The sequence below is a fragment of the Dermacentor andersoni genome, chromosome 6 (genome assembly GCF_023375885.2).
Source record: "Dermacentor andersoni chromosome 6, qqDerAnde1_hic_scaffold, whole genome shotgun sequence".
NCBI lineage: Eukaryota > Metazoa > Arthropoda > Arachnida > Ixodida > Ixodidae > Dermacentor > Dermacentor andersoni.
In genome coordinates, this window is record NC_092819.1 from 167,959,621 (window position 1) to 167,978,938 (window position 19,318).

A 19,318-nucleotide genomic window follows, 5' to 3' on the forward strand; every position below is an offset into this window, starting at 1 on the left:
TTTCAGACACACAAGGGATTGGCCAGTGAAGACGGGAGAAATAGTCTTCATGATGAAGACACATGTCAGGCTATGTCTGTACAAGAGGCATCCAGGCTCTGTGCAACCCAGCTTAGTGCAGATTACGAATAAATGTCAGCTTTGCTAACCGATAAGCACTCTTGTGCACTGTCAATGTGATGGCTGCAGCATTCAGGCAGCACACATGCCTCAGGGGGTCATTTGTCCAATCTGAACAAACGTTGTGCTGGACCTCGGCACATTCCTGGAAGGCTTGGTTGTGCTTGATCCTCGCGAGTGTGCAGGGCACTGTGTACACCAATGGAAACACCTATGCACCAATGGAAACAGGACAAAGATGCTGCTAAAATGCAAAGATTAAGGTGTAAGCATTGTGTGTGTTATTTTACGTGTTCTGTGCGAGTCTTCTGTAAGTTCTGTAAAATCCTAGTTGAAGCAAATACAGTTTAAAGGGTTATAAAGAAATATTAGAGAAATTAGAGGCTTTGACTGTTTGTGGTTGAATTAAGATGTTGCAACTGTGGTGAAAAGCTTTTCTTTTGACCATTTGCTTCTCAAATTACTTTCCACACAGCATAGAAACTGTACTAGAGGAAAATGCTGGTGCCATCACGCACAGTTGTTCTGCAGTGTCAGGGAGCTAAACGACTGTGCTGCCGCTCTGTTTGTTGAATCACACTTGTATGTTGAATGGATGAACCTATAGATGGGAGGAATGCAAGGAGACAGACGAGTGCACCCAGTGCAGCATCACCACTTCATGTAGCCTGAGCACGAGCAAACAGGAAGGCCAGGGAGGCCACTTGGATGGCAAGACCCCCAGCAACAAATTCTAGACAAAACAAAGTAGATTGGCTTCAAATCTGTGCATCTAAATTCAGAAAATAAACCCTGTTGTAAGCTTAATCAAGTCTCCTGAATGTCACTCGTTTCATCTCGAAAGTGAGAAAACCTCGGACAGGCATTACAATGTGGCACCCCTGTCTTAAGTCACCAGCAGTCGTCACTTTCCTATTCAGCCTACTATTAAAGAAGCCAACAGTTGCTAAAAACAAAGACAGCAAAGGGTCACCTTAAAAAAAAGCTGAACTTGTCATTTTTGCATTTGTGAATGAGAAAGACAGTTGCTTTTGATTATGCACTGTTATGCAAAGGGACAACTTGAAACTGGTCACACAGAGCAGTTCTAGTTTCAGAGTTACCCCTGTGCATAACAGCGTGTAACCAAAAACAGCTGGCCCCATCTCCAGCCGTACAGTGGCATCTAGTGTGCAGCAAGTATCACCGTAGCCTGTTTGTGGGATGCTAGTCTGCGGCCATTCGTCGCGAGACTAAATGTGGGGAGATTGCGCTTCATAATGACTGGCAGTGGCTGAGAGCTGTCTTTGCCAGCTGATTTGTATTTCAACACTTCTGCGACTCTTGCTCACTGGGCCAATTGATTGTCAACGACACTTTTTCTCTTTGAGTAAATTCACCCTGTGCCCTCAGCCCTTTTTCACTTGACACCTTCTTGCTGGTGCATCGTCTGGTGCACCAGCAACCTTGAGTTCACCATTTTCAGACAGTGCTGTGCGAGCATGCTGTTGCCTCCTCCAAAATGTGTGTCCATGTGCCACTGCTCTCCAAGCCATGCTGCAAACCCTGTCTATATTTTCAAGTGGACAAGGTAGCCTGGTTGGTTAGCGTGTCCAACGTTAAATTGGATGAGCTTGTCCCCAATCTTCTTGCCATTTTAGTGGTACTGGCTGTTGGCCTAGTTGGTGCATGTCGGAACCTTCTGCTTTACCGTTTTTCCGCATCATACTTCTTGCCTACTTCAAAATGTCTTACCACATCCAACTAGCCAAATTTGCATTCTAATTCTTACTGTTTGTGGATTACCAGGTTACTTTAGGCGTAAACATGAAAAGATGGGTGGCACCATCTCGTGGCTCAAAGCTCATTTAGACAAACATTGAGCTATTATTGCAGTGACCAGGTATATTTTACTTTGCTGCTGGGGTAAATTTTTGGCTGCGGTGTAGTTGTAAACATGTTGCCTTTTTAAATGTTTTTTCAAGATGAACTTATGAAACATGAAAACATGTCTGTAATACATTGTGGTTAGTCAAAGCATCACAAGATGTTAACTAGTGTCCAATAACCTAGTGTTATGTAAATGCCATTACGCAAACACCATTGCACATACCAGAATACTGGACACGCTAAAAGTTTCTACTTACAGAGTTGCATGAGTTCAACTTCCAGTGTTGGTGGTGGGCAAAGTCTTGCTTTTTATCCTAGCGGCGCGTGACAGCTATGTCACAGCTACACGCAAAGCATTCCGCTGGCACAGCCGCCTCTTGACCACAAGGGTAGCCAATCTCTGGCAGTTGCCTTAGCAAGCTTTGCGTCAGCCTGAAGTGCACGGCATAAGGAACCATGACAAAGAAAGACGTACACTGACCAAGTAAAACTTATTTAAAAGACGAGATGTTTCGGCTTCCATACGGAAGTCTTGTTCACAATGGGGCGAAAAAGGTTGAAGTGCCTACTTAAATAGGTTTTAAGCATGTGGCGCAAGCACTGCGTGTAAGATGGGGGGAGGGTTCCTTTGTTTCGATTGAGCATGTGTTCTGTAGATTGTATCTCGAGAGACTCCAGGTACAGATGCGACTTCCAGTTTCTTTCCTGGCTGATAAGACTAGATTTCATCCAGTCAATATTGTGCGTGGTCGTTGCTGCATGCTCTGCCAAAGTATTTGAAGCCACTCTTCTCTTATCCACATTGTTTTGATGTGGATAAGAGAAGAATGACGTTGAGGTGGCTCACGTTCCTGTGCGCAAACTGAGGCACGCACCTGGTAGCGGGAAGGACAAGCTACCGAAGGAAGCCTTTCCTGGTGTTGTTTACAAAATCCCTGCGCGGATTGCGATTGTATCTACATAGGGGAGATGGGCAACTTTAAACAGCGGCTGCGCCAACATCAAAGCAATGTGTATAAGAGAAGAGTGGCTTCAAATGCTTTGGCAGAGCACGCAGCAACGACCACACACAATATTGACTGGATGAAATCTAGTCTAATCAGCCTGGAAAGAAACTGGAAGTTACGTCTGTACCTGGAGTCTCTCGAGATACAATCTACAGAACACACACTCAATCGAAACGAAGGAACCCTCTCCCTGTCTTACGCGCGGTGCTTGCGCCACATGCTAAAACCTATTTAAGTAGGCACTTCAACATTTTTCGCCCCATTGTGAACAAGGCTTCTGCACGGAAGCCAAAACCTCTTGCCTTTTAAACAAGGTTTACTTGGTCAGTGTACGTCTTTCTTTGTCATTTCTTATCCCGACAAGATGGGCTTCTGTCGAACTCTCGTTTATATAAGGAACCAAAACCTGCAGAATGTTGCATCGCCCTCCCTGTTGTACAACAGTCTGAGGATGCTTCTTGTACAGTTCCACTGTGTGCCGGCAGTGTTCGATATCAAAGTATGTCTGTTTTCTGGTAACACTACGGTGACTGTTTCATGGGGTGTGCCATCACACACTTGTCCGACCGCTCACACTTTGCCAGTGTCTGGTGGCGCGAGTTAAATTTTTAGTGAGAAATCTCCAGTAAAACCACCTTTGTTTTCCAAGTGTTTGTTTGTGTTTGTCTATATATCATTGGAACAATCAAATTGATGATGGCCATTAATAGCGATACTGCAGGTTCAGCTGGAAAGCACCAAAGACTGTAGTTACTGTAAAACAACATGATGTATGCAATGTTCTGCTAATTGAGATATGGAAGTACTTGACTTGCTGTTTATTTTTATTCTGTTCGTTTATGTGCATGACCTCAACTTTGGCATGACTGCTTGCTTCCTTCATAGTTAGCTAAACCTCGAGCCGCTATTGTGATGTACACCACAAAGATTGGACAAAGAGGACACGACCAAGTGCTGAACCATTCTTTTATTGCTTGTCCACTCTTTATTTGTGCTGTGGTGTCTTGCCTTTTGCGTCCCACCTTTGCACTGTTTTCTCACCGTAAGCCACGGACTACCAATCAACTCAGGTAAATACAATTCTGCTGAAGCCCCTCATGGGAAATTCCACTGGTCATTCATGAAGGCGCTAAGTGTGTCTTCAAGTGAGTTCCCAGATTTTAAAAATCCAGATCAGCTTTAGGATGACAAAGTACTTAGCAGCAGGCCACAGAACATGTCCATTATGATCATTCCTCAAGGGTGGAGAAAGAGGCTGAGCTGGCTAGAATGGGCCAACATAAAGCAAGCTTCTTGATTCAGAGGAAGACCAATGGTATTTTCGCGACTCTTGTGTTTGTGTTGTTGTTATTCACATTTGCTGTAGCTTAGTGCGACATGCATTCTCCCTCTGCAGGGTCTTGTGACCTTGGTGACTGGTGGTGCATCCGGGCTTGGTAAGGCAACTGCAGCACGGCTTGCCTGCCAAGGTGCACAGGTGGCTATTTTTGACCTGCCCACCTCCAAGGGAGAGGATGTTGCCAAAGAAGTTGGCAATGGCTGCATTTTCACACCAGGCAACGTATGTGATTAAGAATACACCAAATCTTGTTGATTGTGACAGAATATTTGAAACAGGGCAGGGAACTGAACACACAAGCATGCCATGGCCAGCTATGATGCAAATAAGACTGTAACCGAAATTCAGACATGGATTTTTAAAACGAAGCTTTCTTTGCTTCTTCCTTCGACTTTCCCACAGCTGCTGCAGCAAGAATACCGCGTCGGGGGAAGTCAGAGCGTGTGTATACATGACACGAGTGAGTCGGAGAGGAAAGGCGACACTAGAAACGCGTTTTCACCCCGCTTCGGATGTGTACAATGCCCTCTGGCGTTCGCTGGCTGTCGTCACATTAGCCTCTTGACAGCTGTAATTATCCGTGACTCCCCTCAGAAGCATTGAAGAAACTGCAGCGCTTCCATTTCTACTAATGTGCGGGTCCAGAGGGGACGTGGCTAGAACTGTAGGAAGGAGGGAGGAGAAAAGGCAGTTCCCATACAAGGGAGCAGGGAAGATGACGTGAAAAGGCAAGGATACCCTACTACTATACGATGGCGGTTGCGGGGAAACTGGACAAGCTTAAGTTCAAGGTACGGTACAGTACGTTGCTGCTATTTCTGAAAAATAAACACCATGCAAATATGTCAAGCGGACGAACTACACAGGGCGTGCAGAAGCAGAGCCACATTATTTAAAGCGCACCGCAGGGTCCAGGTGACACTACGCAAGCGGTCGACTATCAAATTAACACTTCTGTGGCTGTCGCATTAGCTTTGCTGCTATGGCATTGCTAGAGGTCGTGAATTTCATCCCAATCACGGCAGCCACATTTCGGCGGGGGCGAAATAGAAAACGCAAGTGCACTTAGGTTTTGGGACACATTGAAGAAAATCACGTTGTAAAAATTAATCCGGAGTCCACCACTACGGCGTGCCTCGTAATCTGATTGTGGTTTTGGCGCGTAGAGCCCCGTAATCCAATTCAAGTTTATTACTTCTGCCACAGTGTGATGTGCCATGGGAGGCAATGACTATGCTCAACCCTCTCGGAGGTTATCAAGTATGGCGCACAACAACGCGTCAAGAAAACACCTCTCTCTATGTGCGCTGTGTACTATGCAGACAAATAGCGGTGGTGCACGCAAGGTAATATTTAACACCAACTCACCACTCTCGTGTTAGACTATACGTTGAAGAAATTAAGCTTTAGCCGTCAACATCACCGCTAATTATCGTCAATCAAAGCATCCGGCACGGAACGCTTCACTTACACTGATTCCTACAGTGCATGGGATCTACATAATTTTTTGTCCTTGTGTCTCTCAGTGGCTACAATGGACAACCAAACATTCATTTTATCCAACACAAAGGTGTGCAGGATCACTGTGTCCAACCTGTTGCAAAGTTTTGAGTCCTTCCCTAACCTGCTAAAGTATTTGCAGCTTGTGGCTTGGAATCAACATGCTTGAGCCACATGCCAGGCTGCTTTAGCCTAGCATGCTGATCTAACCAGTTTAGAATGAAAGAAAGCTGTGCAAGTTCACGGTACAGAAAGGATACTGGCTCTCAATTGAACGGCAGCACTAACCTGTCAGTCATAGACATGCGAGGACACTTGTAAATGATACAACAGTTTAAGCACAACAATTCTTCTTTACACTAGGCACTCGAGGGCTGAATCACAGACATGTCACTGTTATCAGTGATACTACCACCACAGCTCAACCAAAAGGTGCACATCTCCGTTCCTTTGTCTGAATAGAACGTTGCTGCCTGCAAATTTGGTATTACATTTGCAATCGCAACAGTGCATCAAGAGTTTAGACAATGTTCCAATGGTCAGCAATTGTTTGTACTCAGCTAATCTCTGATTAATCTTGGGGATGGCAACTGCACCACTCAATTAACAGTTCTTGGATTACGTTGGATTTGCAGCGTTTGGAGTGAACTGTGCCAAACAACAAAATTGTGCAGGATTAGAACAGCAATAATGTGAGTTGCAGCTGTAAACAGAGTGACACTTTCAGTCCATTAGCAGCCACAATAATCCACCTGTTAGGGGTAGTACAAGGTACTCGAAAAGAGATGGGCATGGCCGGAGCCTGTTATGGGACATGCACATGTTGCTGCTATGCTGCACCGTGCCTTGTCACAGTAGTAAGCACGGATATGCCCAATCATTGTTCATTTCAAAGTGCTGTCACAATTTCATAACAATGATGTGCATTTTGCAATTTTGTATACAAATTTTGCTAGGCACACAACGAATGTATTTACCAGAGCATGCCTGTACTCAACTCTCCCAGCCTGCATGCAGTTGCAGCCACTTGTACTCTTCAGCTTGAATTCAATTTGCCCAACAAGGCACCACTTTGAGCATAGCAATACAAACAACCAACAAAGTCAGCTGCTGTTTATGCCTTTCTCTCTTTCTTTATTACACATTCTTTTGATTACAGTACATCAAAATACATTACAATACAGGACTGCAATACATGAAAGAACCAAACAACTCTAAAACTAAATCTTAGGCTGGTTTGGTTCAATGAAGTGTCCTGTTAGTTTCAAGCTAGTTGCCGACTGTACTATGCTTGCATTGGACTATTTTTACATAACGTTATATACCCAATTTTGGCTAGAGTGAAATATTGTGCGAAATTGCAGTGTTTTTACAAGGTTTGACTGTACAAGACCGAAGGTACCTGTGAACATTAACTCATTGGCTGCCAAAGCCGGCAAACTGCTGAATATAAGACAAGAGTTGAAGCCAAGTCAGGAGTATTAATTGCTGGTTTAAAAAGCTATTTGTGGGTGCTGCGGCAGCATATATACACTGGACAAATTTAGAGATGCTATCAGTAGATGACACCATGTGTCCACTTCAGGGTGGGTTCGATTCTTTGAATTTTTAGTTGATATTAGTAGGACATTTGCAAATAGGAACATGCTTTGATACCTAGGCACTTTAAAGCAGTGCAGTATTTCCCACACCAGATTCCGCCAAACCCTGGCAAAGAAGATGCATCGTGGCAGTGCTAAGTGTGTGGCGCAGTGCAGCAAGTGAGAGTTTGAAAAGTGCAATTCTGCTCTCCAAATGGCAGAATGTTTCAAGCTTTTCCACATAAAAAATTGATCCGACTGCCAGCTAGGGTTCTGAATGCTTCTTAGTATTGGAAATAACACTTATTAGTTGCATGTTTTCAGTGTAGAACATTATATAATGAATGCAACAGTGGAAGTTTTTGTAGTGTGCATATAGGGCAAAAGTAGTGGGAATGGAAGGCCACGCGTTGCGCATATTTGGCTGCCAGTAAGTTAATGTACATTCTGTGCCAGTAGTAGTGCTGGAAAAGCCAGTTTTAAGTGTTATTGAGTCTTTTTTTTGGGGTTGACGCGGATGTATGTACAAGTGTTGCAATAGAGGTGTAACATGGTGTTCCTAACACGGAATGACAAATGTGATGGCAAAGTGTCCAAGGTAAGTTGACCACATCAGTGAGGAAATGCAAGGGCAGTTGTGCTGTTATGATTAGAGGAACTAGAGCTGATATTCTAATTGACATTAAGGGGAAAAGATGGAGCTGGGCAGGCTATGTAATGCATAGGATGGATAACCGGTGGATCATTAGAGTTACAGAATGGGTGCCAAGAGGAGGGAAGTACACTCGAGGACTGCAGGAAGCTAGGTGGGGTGATGAAAGTGGGAAATATGCAGGTGCAAGTTGGAATCGGTTGGCGCCAGGCAGGGGTAATTGGAGATCGCAGGGGGAGGCCTTTGTTCTGCAGTGGACATAAATAGGCTGATAATGATCATTATTAGAGGAAAGGGGGCAATGTTGGACAGGATGATTAAGTGGGAAACCCTCGTCAGCATGCTTGAGCCCAGAGCAGTGGGCAATGCGAACATGAAATTGTTCAGGTGCCTGATGGTGGTGCAACCGATCCTTCATATAAGCCAGCCTGCAGTGTAGTCCGTGACGGCATTAAAAAAAAAAAAAAAATGTGACGGGTGTTTTCGCATTTCGCCCCCATCGAAATGTGGCTGCCGTGCGTGACAGCATCAAATGGCTGGCTGTACAGTAAAGGGCGAAATGTGTGTAAAACCCCGAAATATTGCCAAATGCTCTCCTTTGGTAATGGGAGTAATTGCCTTGGCCAGAGCATAGCTCACGCGTGCGACACAACACTGGATTTCGAAATTCCAATTATACAAGCTACCCTGCATCTACATATAATATTCCAGGGGTGTCTACTGATGGTTGCAGCCGACTGCCAGTTAACATGTCTCAAGTGGCAGCTGATGTTGCAGCCATGGCAGCACAGAGCCTCAGCGTTCCTCGTTTATACTACTTGTTTCTTCAAGTTTCAAAGCAAGACCAGTCAAACAACTTTCACTGAGTGACATTCTCCCTTTGCCAGGTCACATCTGAGGATGATGTTCGAAAAGCATTGGCCACCATTAAGGAAAAGTTCAAGCGCCTGGATGTCGCCGTGAGCTGTGCGGGTATCGGTGTAGCCTTTAAAACATACAACTTCAACAAGGACTTGCCTCATGCCCTGGAAGACTTCACCAAAGTGGTTATGGTGAGCTTTGCAAAGTGCTGCTATTATAGGCACGAGAATGTGCCAGTAATAAAATACAAAGAAACAATACTTGAAGGGAAAATGAATAAGAATGAAAGAATGAATACTTTAAATGAACAGCTTGTGCAAATTGACCAGAAGGAATGGCACCTCATGTAAGTGCAATCTGTATTTTGGTGCAACGCAGCTGAATAATATTTCTTGAGTGCTTTGCTGTGATGCAAACATATATTATATTTTGCATCTCTGGGCGTGCATAAACAGTAGATAGTAGTGATTGCATTCATTTGTACCTTTATGTGTTTGTCCTTTTAACACTAAACAAATTCTCTGTAGTAAGCAAATACCAGTCAAATTGTATGGGACCAAACACTCTGTTCTGCACAAACCCCAATAACAATTTCAAAATGGGACAGAACTTGCACTGTGCATACCATGATTGTGCTCTGTGTAGTGCATGTTCCATACCGTTTACTGACAAAAATAATCACCAAACATGTCTTGATGCTGAGCAATTCTATTCTGAATGTTTGCCAGCCTCTGGCAATCACAAGACGGCTCTTACGTTGTTAACCTGTCAACGACACATTGTCTCCACAGAAGCACTTAAGCACACGAAGAATACACAAGGGCTGTCCCACAAGTTCTCAGCCTAACAGAGAAAGCATTTGTGCACCGATGACAAACTCACTTTTCCAGTGGAGGCATGCTTCAGAACTTGTGCCACAAAAGCTTTTTCATGCTGGCAGTAGTGGCCACCAGCAAGTGCTGGTGCATGCAACCAAAATATTTCTGCCCACCCTTTCTTACGTCGTGTCCCGTTTTGTTGTGCAGTCTTTATCAATGTATTCACATCAACTCACGCAGCTATCAATCTCATCAAAATAAAGAACTTAAACGCATGTGCAGCAGCTAAATTCTTGTCATGGAAGGGGCTGAGAATACCTAGCTAGGATCTATGTGGACGTGGTGTGGGAAAGGACCAAAGTGCACTGAATGTGACCCATGATGTGAGAACACAAGAAAACATCAGCTGTTTGCAAGGTTGACTCAACATCTTGGGGCTGACGTGGAAAACCACAGTTTTATTTTATTTATACATACTCCAACCCTAAGAGGGTTATCGCAGGAGTGGGGTACAAAAATCAATATCAAAGGTGCCACATACACAGCAAAACACTAGTGCAAGAAATATGTTGAAGAGAAAAAAATAATAATAGTGATAGTAAAAAAAATTTAAATATATAATACATGGTCCTAGGAATCATGGGCATCAACCAGTGATTGCCTTAACAAAATTATTAAATGTCAATTTTTGTATGTTAGGGGGAAGCTGGTTCCACATTTCACTGGATCAGGGAAAAGGCTATATTGTAATTTATCAGTCCGAGCGTGGAGGTGTTATATTTAGAGGGTGAAAATTCCGTGTGTTAGACGCTTTAGCAAACTTGATGTATTCCAAAGATGAGCAATGTTCAGAGTTAACAGTGGTGTAAAACAGTTTAACGCTTTCTACATGATGCCGATCTAATAGCGAAGAGATGCTCAAGGAGGGAAACTTAGAAGAGGGGGATAAGTCCTTGTAGTAACGCCGGTATATAAATTGAATAGCTTTTTTTGGGGGGCGGGATAGATTCGAGTTTCTTAATGTTGGATTTCAGATATGGATTCCAAATGGCACACCCGTAATCCAAGATGGGTCACACTAGGATTTTATAAGTGAGCAATTTTGTTTCTTTAGGGGTTGAGCGCATAGAGCGCTTTAGGTAACCTAGACGTGCTAGAGCTTTGGAGCAGGTTGCTTCAATATTTTTGGACCAGAATAAATTGTGTGTGAATAGAATGCCAAGGTACTTATAATGAGAAACGTTTTCCAGAGGAATAGTACCATTGAAACAACAAGGAAGGCACAGTTGTGTAGCACGTGTCGAGAAGGACATAGAGACAGTTTTGCAAAAATTTATGTTCATCTGCCACTCATTACACCAAGTACAAAAGTTGAAAAATGATTTATTCAGAATGACATGATCTTCATGACTGGTAATTATGTGATAGATAATGTAGTAATCACCGTAAAAACAGATTTTAGTTGATAGCATGTTGTTAGGTAGGTCATTTACGTACAGGAGGAAGAGAAGTGGGCCTAAAACCGAACCTTGCGGAACACCAGAGGTAACGGCCATCATAGGCGATATTGCGGAATTGAAACAAACATATTGCGACCTATCTGAGAGAAAACTAGAGATCCAGGTAACTGGGCTAGTGTTATTTAAAATACTCTTTAGTTTATGCAAAGGCTTGGAATGTACAGCTGTATCAAAGGCTTTGGAAAAGTCTACGAATATGGCATTGATTTGAAAGCCTAGGTCATGTGCGCGGCAGATGTCATGAGCAAATTCAGATGTTTGCGTAATGGTGCTGAGGCCACTGTGAAATCCGTGCTGGAAGACTTAAAATATTGTTTGTTTCAATAAACTCAATAATATGTTTGTAGACGACATGTTCTAAAAGTTTACTGCAACTAGAGGCTAAGGAAATCGGTCTGTAGTTGGATAGTTCTTCTTTACTCCCAGACTTATGCAAAGGAATAACTTTTGCAACTTTCCACGCTGATGGAACGGTACTTGTTTGGAAGGATTTATTAAATATCACGGTAAGAAACCTGTTGGACCAGAAAGCATACCGTATGAGAAAGGAATTATAAATTAATGTTATCAGAACCGCAGCCCTTTTTAGAATGTAAGTTTAAAACAAAGTCTAAGACACCTGACATAGATACTTAGGTTATTAATAGCAAGCTGTGATTCTGAACTAAAAGGAGGTATTTTGAAGGTGTCTGCAGATAAGACTGACTGAAAATACGAATTGAAAGCAATTGCATTAACATGAGGATCATTATTGGAAACATCTTTTATTATGAAGGATTGAGATGTTGCTTTACCAGTCGAGATCACATCCCAAAATGTTTTAGGATTTGATTTTAGCAAACTAGGTAAAGTGATGGTGTAGAAGAAATCTCTGGCTGCTTTAGCTTTTAGTTGAAGTTCGTCCTTAATATTCTGAAACAGTGTGGTTGCAAGAGTGTCACCAGTGTGTCTTTGTCACTTAAGTCTAGCAAGGTGGCGAGAAAGGTGAAGGATCTCTCTAGTATGTTAACGTTTGTTTTCTTGGTTTCTGTCAAAGTGGGCTACGTGATACACCGAGTACGACCATTTGTTCCGAGGCCTATTCAGTGCCGGAAATGTCTCAAGATAGGACACGTGAGCACTGCTTGTACTAGAAGCAAGGCCACCTGCTCGCGTTGCAGCGGAGAGCATGATACCACCGACTGTGAGGCGTCCTCATTTAAATGTCCCAACTGTACTGGCTCTCACGAAGCAAGTTCGAAGGAATGCCTGAAAATGAAACAAGAGGTTCATATTCTTTGAAAAATGGCAAGAGACCAATCTTCACGTAAAGAGGCTGCTTAATCTGTTTGCCAAAGTGACCAACGCTCGCGACAGAAGCATCACAAAACCATTTCAGGAAAACTACATAGCATGGCACAGGCACCACGACCACCTGTGCTTGTGCATGCATCGAGGACGCTAACGGCACCTACTGATAATTCAAGGTCGATGACAGCACACGGCAAACATTCACCTCCGCCGGCTGATACAGACATGGAATGGCCTTTGCTGCCCTCTAGGCCGATGGCCATGCCAGTGGGCCCTAGTGGTCCTCTGCGCCATGAAGCCAAGAATTATAGGGCCTATGAAACCGGTGACACTACGGGCAAGCAAGGAGATGAACACAATGAGAAGGAGAGTGTACAGAAAATGCTGAAGCACCTGGCAGAGTCAATGCACGCGATTCTCGAGAATCCGGCCGCTAAAGGTGCCCTGCAAGTGCTCGCCATGCTGGAGCTGCTTATCGCAGCTCTTTATATGCTATAATGTTCTAATGTCTCCATGTAGTAAATGCTGAATGTTGGATATCCCTTGTGAAAAAGCTGCACAGCTCCAAATGAGGTGTTGCAAGTCTGCTCTGCATGACTCCTGGCAATGTGTGCATCGGGTATAAGTCTTCGCAATCGTAGCTTGTCTGGGTTGGTGCCCTTTCTCAAGTATGTGGGGCGTGTATGCAGCGTTGGCCATAACCATATTAAAAAAAAACTGCATAAAGTGGAAGATCCAAGACTGAGATGAAGATGTGCTTCAGCCAACAGTCTGGGAACCCACATTCCCTTCCCTCCTAATCCCCATCAGTGGCCTAGAGCCGTCCCCTTCCTTAAAATAAAGGCTTTACTTATTCATTCATATGCTATAAAGCTTTTGTTTGGCGCTTGTGCTGATCACGCAGGGGAGGCCCTCACACCAGCTTTGTCCTAATGCCTTCATCTTTAAGTTCACTTGAATTGGTGACTACAGACTTGATACGGAACCTGATAGTGGCTTCATGGATGATATTTGTGAATGTTTATCATCAGAGTGTTGAACTTGCTTTCACCGTTGCACATCCCTCATCGCACCTTTATGTCCTCGTTCCCCCTTCCCCTGTGCAGAGTAGCAGACTAGAGCACGTTAGCTCAGGCCGACCTCTCTGCCTTCTTTCAATTAAATTATCTCTCTCTTTTCTTGGTTTTCAGCGGAACCGACACATGTGCATACGGCAGCATTGAGCAGAGAATGTGACATGTACTAGGTATCTGCTAGACATGTCCTACACGGGTGCTGAAAGATACATGGGATGTCCAGGAACAAACTGTAGCTAATGTGGTAATTCAGCTATTCTAAAGCTATACCTTTCCTGCAGAAGGAGCAGACCATCACTAGTGACTATCGTGGTGCTGTCCTGACTCATCAGCAGAGCTAAATGATACAGTATGCTTTGAAGAGGGGTCCACCGGAACATCCTTTCACAATGCTACTGCTGCTGTGTCCCATGGATTGGCTGTGCTTCACTACATTCTGCACCATGACAATATGCTGATCCCACATGCTGTGGAAATCTAGGCAAAGCTTTCATTGGGTTAGTGAGGAATGCTACTGTTCTTCAGCAACCATTTCCAAGTATAGAGCACACAACCAAAAGGGACACATTTCCACAGGGAACACCTCGCCCAACGTTAACTTGTGGCATTGCAACATGCGGATGGTGACGAAGGAATGATGACAATCGAAAGACCGTACAGTGAGACCTCGTTACTACAAACACCACATTAACGAATTTTTCACAAATCCCCTGCTGACTTCTTAAGTTGCAACGTAAAAATATTTCAATGCTACGAACTTCATAACACCGAACATTTCAGAATAATGATCATTATTCAGTTTCCCTGCGATGATAACAATGCCTCAGTACTACGAACTAATATTCCGAAATTTGGGGTTTCTTATATTTCTATGTATCCGTCATGGCAGCCGAAAACAGTAGGCTAGCAGACGACAAGGCGCAGAGAGCAGACATCGCTGGCAATGGTTTCGAAAAACCTGAGACGGCGCCCGAGAAAAAAAAGAATGCGGGCGAGCGGAGGTGACATCGCATTAGGTTTTGCGAGCATATGCTCCACCGAGAAAAAGAGATGCATATCTTCCTTCTTTCATCCTTCTTTCTGTGCATGCCTCTTTCTTTCGCGCTTCTTTCATCAGTATAACCTCCCTTACTCAGCAGATTCTGCACCCTTCAGGCTGCAACTTTCCTCACAGGGTGTTGTTCCATGCTCTGCTAACGTTCGCCGATGATGCCGGTGTTGCCAACCGTCTTTGAGCTTAACCCTCGACGCGCCTAGGATGGATGGAAGTTATGAACGTCCCCTTTGGAACGGGGCGGTGGGTTGCGCCACCAAGCTCTTGCTATTATACTGCCTAATGTTCTACCTAGGTTACACAATAAAAAAAGAAAGAAAAAGAAACACTGTGAACTACCACGCCCAAATTTTCTGATCCCCTATTGCAAACTGTGCTTTTGTACATCTCCGTCTTTTGTTGTTTCCCTACTTTTCTTCCACCAATCCTCCAATCGCCTCTTACTTGTGCAGTGCAGTTGAGGTGTCCTCTATTGAGAGACAGTTACCGCGCTGCACTTAGCCCCACCTTTCACCCCCCAACCGAGAATATCTCTCTCTCTCTCTCTCTCTCTCTCTCTCTCTCTTTGAGGCCGTACTAGCTACACGCAGTATGAAATGTAATCTCTGTACTCGCGGGGATGCCACATGGTCGCACTTTGCATTTTCCAGATGGTGTCGTTTGTGCACTCTTGCACTTTGACATACTAGTTCAGGTGTCTGCCTCGAGCGAGACAGTTTCAGTGTCCATGACAAGAAATGTGAAAAACAAACAAAAGGCAAGAAACATTGTGCTTTGAAAGTGACATCGAGCTACATTTTCGTCGGTAGCTTTCTTGGCACCAGCGTCAGTTCTGCGTGTGTCAGTCTTATCATACGATGCTTTGGTGGTGCGTGGCAGTGGGATCTGCAGAAAATAGCAACAGCATGTGCCAACAGTGACGTTTTCGTGGATAGCTGGTGTTGTTGCAAGCCTTCACAAGTCCTCTTGGGGGTTTACTAAACCGCAGAGCAGCTGGCTCCTGGAAAACGCATCCATCGGGGTTGGCTCGCGAGCAGGGAAGACAAGCGCGGTGTTTTTTGTTCTTTTTGGGCTCGACTCAACCTTGCCCTCGACCAACTACCTACATGTGGCATTATCCCCTCTTCCGAACAAAAGCATAGTCTCGATGCTGCAAAATTGGCGTAAGCAATAAAAACAAACAAACAAACAAATAAAAGTAACTCAATGCATACAAAGCACAAGTACAAAAAAGAAAAAGGAACGTGCCACTGGCACAGTCAATGAACAGAGAGGCAAGCTGATGAAGATAAATGAAGAGCAGAAACAAAGAAGGGTGAATGAAAGAAAAAAAAATTATGAATACGCAGCGTACGGCTCCATGCGCACAACATGAACTATGTCCGAGCTCGGTTGTCTTTGTGTCCGGGTCCGTGTCTGCGATGTTGCGTCTGGGACCACTTCGTAGTTAACATCGCTGACGCGGCGTAGTACTTTGTACGAACCAAAATATCGGCTCACCAACTTTTCAGAGAGGCCACGGTGGTGAACAGGGGTCCACACCCAAACTTTGTCTCCGGGGTTGTAGGACACGTCCCTGTGGCGGATGTTGTAGCTTCATGCATCCGTCTGCTGCCGCTGGCTGATGTGCAGCTGCACGAGCTATTGAGCTTCATCGGCGTCAGTTGTCAAGTTGCCGGCGCCTTGACATGGCAGTATAGCATCCAACGTCGTCTGGATTTTGCGACCGTAGAGGAGGCGAAATGGTGTGAATCGCGCCATCTCTTACACGGCGCTGTTATACAAGAAAGTCACATAAGGGAAGATCTGATCCCATGTTTTGTGCTGAACGTCAGTGTACATGGAGATCACGTCTGTGATGATCTTATTCAGTTGCTTGGTAAGTCCGTTGGTCTGTGGATGATACGCAGCCGTTCGATGCCTGGTGTTGCTTAATTCAAAAACTTCATCCATAAGCTGGGCTGTGAATGCTGTCCCTCTGTCTGTTATGACAGTGGAGGGAGCACCGTGATGCAGTACGATGTGGTGCATGAAGAATTGCGTTACCTCTGAAGCCATGGCTCAAGGGATCGCCTGCGTCTCAGCATAGCGTGTTAAATAAATAGTCATGATGATCACGCATTTGTTGCCATCGGCAGAAAGAGAAAATGGTCCGAAAATGTCCATGCCGGCTTGGTCGAAAGGCGTGTGAGATGCTTTGATTGGCTGAAGGAAGCCAGGCGACTTAACGGACGGTGTCTTTCGGCGCTGGCATTCACGACAGCCTTTAACGTACTGTTTAACGTTTGCCGAAAGCCCAGGCCAATGGTACATCTCGCTTACTCTAGCGAGTGTTTGTGAGAAGCCTAAATGGCCAGACGTGGGTAGGTCATGGCAAGCGAAGAGGACGTTGTCTCGCATGTCTCTTGGAACCACCAGAAGGCAAGCACGGCTGTTTGAACGGGCATTCTTCTTATACAGCACATTGTCTCGTGGACAGATGGCGTGGTATGGCTGTGCAATGGGCCTATAAATGATCGATGATCGGTCGAATCTCAGCGTCGTCACGCTGCCGTCTGATCAAGTCCGATGAACTAATGGTGCCCAGGAAACCGTCATCGTCCTCTGTTTCCTGACTGACAGGATCAATGGGTGTGCGAGACAGTGTATCAGCGACTTATAAATGATAGCGGCGTCAAATTTCTGTAGCCGCAAGCTCCATCGTGCCATTCGTCCTGAAGGGTTGTGCATGCTTGCCAACCCACAGAGGGCATGGTGGTCTGTCACTACTTTGAAGGGATGACCATAGAGGTAGGAGTGAAGCTTGATAATCGCCCACACGACTGCGAGGTACTCTTTCTTTGTAGTCGAACAATTAACCTAGGTGTGGGACTGTGAACAGCTGGCATAGGCTAAAACTCCTTCCACTCCATCTTGACGCTGGATGAGCACTGCACTAAGGCCAATGCTACTGGCATCAGTATGCACCTCTGTATCAGCATCATTGTCAAAATGTGCAAGAACGGGTGCTGCCTGTTGCTCATCATGCCAGACAACTGGCGTGTTGTCCCTTGCAAGGCAAGTCGGAGGCTCCACTATCTTCAAAAAGCCCTTAATAAACTGGCAGTAGTAAGCGCACAAACCCAGGAAGCACCAGATGGCCTTCTTATCAGCAGGAGCTGGAAACGCAGCCACAGGAGCAAGCTTGTCTGGATCGTGTCGGACCCCTTTGGCGCTTACTACGTGCCCAAGGAACTTGAGCTCTTCATAACTGAAGTGGCATTTTTCCGGCTTAAGTGGGAGGTCTGCCGATTGGATGGCTTCTAGCATACTCCATGGGCGGTGAAGATGCTGCTTGAACGTTTCAGAAAATATGACCACATCATCAAGTTACACAAGACAAGTCTGCCACTTCAGTCCAGTGAGGACAGTGTCCATCATTCGCTGGAAAGTAGCTGAGGCTGAATACAAGCTGAAAGGGAGGACTCGAAATTTGTAGAGAACATTTGGAGTCACAAGGGCTGTTTTCTCGCAGTCTCATTCATCTACCTCGATTTGCCAGTAGCCAATTTTTAAACAGAGAGAAGAAAAATAGTGGGCACATCGTAGCCTATCTAGTGAGTCGCTGATATGCGGCAGTGGGTACACGTCCTTTTTAGTCACATTATTAAGCTTCCGGTAGTCGACACAGAAGCGGAGCATTACGTCTTTCTTTTTGACAAGAACGACCGGAGACGACCACTAGATGTTGGATGATTCAACGCCATAGTCAAGCATCTCCCAGACTTGTGTTCTTTTGCTGACACGCAGTAAGGCTGCTGCTGTATCGGGTGTGCGTCCTCGAACGTGATGATTCTGTATCTAGTGATGGGAGTCTGGCGTACCATTGAAGAACTCACGAAGCAGGTCCGGAATTCATGCAAGAGCTTGCGCAGTACTGTCTGGCTATCGGTGGACAGTTCAGAATTGATGTCGATATGACCCAGAGATGTGTCTGCTGTCTCCACTACTTCCGACATGAAACAGTTGTTAACATTTGTTACTTCATTGGCAAACGCTATCAAAGTGCCATGGAAAAGGTGTTGATGCTCGTTGCTAAAGTTGGTTACAAGCAATTGTGATTGGCCATCACGAAGCTGTATAACACTTATAGCCACACAAACACCTTACTTCAGGAGGTGTTCCAAATTAGTTTGGGCCTCCACTTCGCCATCGCGTAAGCCACAGCATATGACGTCGACGAGGACACTGGCATGTGGAGGAAGCATTACACTGTCTCCAGAAACACGGAAGTAGTATGTCGGCACGCCGTTGATCGTCCTGCGTGTCGATTGCTCGGTCGGCTGAGATTGTGATACGACACCCTTGAAGATTAATAATAGCGCCATACTCCTACAGGAAGTCAACGCCAAGAATAATGTCGAGGGAGAATTCGTGTAAGACAAGGCAACACACTACGAATGTAGATCCTTGAATTTCAACTCTAGTTGTGCAGGCGCCCAGTGGGGTAACGACGTGGCCGCCAGCCATCCGAATTTGTGAGTTATACCAGGGCATAATTACTTTCTTTGGCTGTGTTGCCATTTTCCTGCTTAATATAGAGTAGTCTGCGCCAGTGTCCACTAAAGCACTAACGGCGTAACCGTCAATAGT

At 45.0% G+C, this 19,318-nt stretch overlaps 1 protein-coding gene across 2 annotated transcripts in view; it reads left to right on the forward strand.

The window, feature by feature from the left end:
* Positions 1 to 19,318, forward strand: part of scu (hydroxysteroid 17-beta dehydrogenase 10) — a 35,541-nt gene that overhangs the window by 3,680 nt on the left and 12,543 nt on the right. For both annotated transcript variants that reach the window (XM_050172043.3, XM_055066796.2), the window contains exons 2-3: positions 4,393 to 4,557; positions 8,955 to 9,119. In XM_050172043.3, the coding sequence (XP_050028000.1) occupies positions 4,393 to 4,557; positions 8,955 to 9,119 (330 nt within the window). The remainder of the gene's footprint in view (positions 1 to 4,392; positions 4,558 to 8,954; positions 9,120 to 19,318) is intronic.